Here is a 1624-nt window from a genome sequence, read left to right on the forward strand (position 1 = left end):
TGCTAAGCCTCAACAGGATGAACAGATGAATGGATGAAAAGATGAACAGTTGGATGGTTGGTTGGATGAACAGATGGACAGATGGATGGATGGTTGGATGGATGAACAGTTGAATGAACAGATGGATGGTTGGTTGGATGAACAGATGGATGAATGGATGAACAGTTGGATGAACAGATGGATGGTTGGTTGGATGAACAGATGGATGAACAGTTGGATGGTTGGATGAATAGATGAACAGATGGATGGCTGGATGGATGAACAGATGGATGGATGAACAGTTGGTTGGATGAACAGATGGATGAACAGATGGACAGATGGTTGGATGAACAGATGGACAGATGGTTGGATGAACAGATGGATGAACAGATGGACAGATGGTTGGATGAACAGATGGATGAACAGATGGACAGATGGTTGGATGAACAGTTGGATGGATGAACAGTTGGTTGGATAAACAGATGGATGGATGAACAGATGGATGGAGTTTAATAAAGGTTGTGTTCAGAACCTGTTGGATTTTTCTTTTCTGACTCCAGAGTTCTTTTTGTTCCAGCTGTGGATCCCTGTGATCCAGATGTTCGCAGACGACTGCTGGAACATTGTGACATCACTTCCTGTCCAGACTTGCTGTCAGAGCCCCGCCCCCTCCCTGATGTTGAGGAGCACAGTGTTCTGGACTTGGGTAAAGTTTGAATAGATGCGTTTTCCTGAACAGGAAGATGAAATGATTTGAACTGATGAAATGTAAAAGTGTCACCTCTGCCTGGACTGGTTGGTGTTCTGTTTTGGTCCACTAGGGGGCAGCCTGTTTACCGTCCACTCCAGATGTTTAGACAGAGGCAGTTTCTCCATCTTTAGAGGCGAAATGGAAAACGAGAATGTTCTCCTCAAGGTGAACAACATTCAAAGACGTCTGCGTTAATACCGGGGTCTCCAATCCCACCGTGAGTTATGGTGCTGACAGGTGTTTCATGTGCTCACCTGCTGCAGGTGGACAGCTGCTCTGTCCCCTGGGATTTTCATCAGTTTACCCGCCTGAAGAAGAGCTCTGCAGCTGCTGACAAACTTCCTCACGTCAGCTGTTTCCTGTTTGTGAACGGCTGCATCACCGTTTACAGAGCTCTGCCTGATCACGTCACAGTGAGTCAGCTCCTCTCCACTGAACTGAATCTTTAACTCTGACTCTTTTAATCAGAATCTTTAAATCTAATTCTTTAAATGTGAATCTGTTAGTTAATTCTTTAAATCTCACTCTTTAAATCTATATCTGTTTATCTAATTCTTTTAATCTGCATCTGTAAATCTGATTCGGTTTATCTGAATTTTTAAAACTGAATCTTTAAATCAGATAAGTTTTTTTATTTAAATCCAACTCTTTAAATATAAATCTTTAAATCTGACCCTTTACATTTGACTCTTTAAAGCTGATTCTTTAAATATAAATCTGTTATCTAATTTTTTTAAATCAGAGTCTTTAAATCTGAATCTGTTTCTGACTCTTTAAATCTGACCCTTTACATTTGACTCTTTAAAGCTGATTCTTTAAATATAAATCTGTTATCTAATTTTTTTAAATCAGAGTCTTTAAATCTGAATCTGTTTCTGACTCTTTAAATCTGAC

General features: G+C 40.2%; 1 protein-coding gene across 1 annotated transcript; it reads left to right on the forward strand.

The window, feature by feature from the left end:
- Nucleotides 1-556: 556 nt before the first annotated feature.
- LOC106511799 (uncharacterized) lies at nucleotides 557-1143 on the forward strand (the record flags this gene model as incomplete). The annotated part of the gene is given in 3 exon segments (XM_014000533.1): nucleotides 557-685; nucleotides 801-895; nucleotides 994-1143. Coding segments are annotated over 3 exon segments (374 nt in total), but the record flags the coding sequence as incomplete, so codon positions are not given.
- Between the last annotated feature and the right edge of the window lie 481 nt (nucleotides 1144-1624).

The sequence above is a fragment of the Austrofundulus limnaeus genome, unplaced genomic scaffold (genome assembly GCF_001266775.1).
Source record: "Austrofundulus limnaeus strain Quisiro unplaced genomic scaffold, Austrofundulus_limnaeus-1.0 Scaffold3236, whole genome shotgun sequence".
In the NCBI taxonomy this organism is placed as follows: Eukaryota; Metazoa; Chordata; class Actinopteri; order Cyprinodontiformes; family Rivulidae; genus Austrofundulus; species Austrofundulus limnaeus.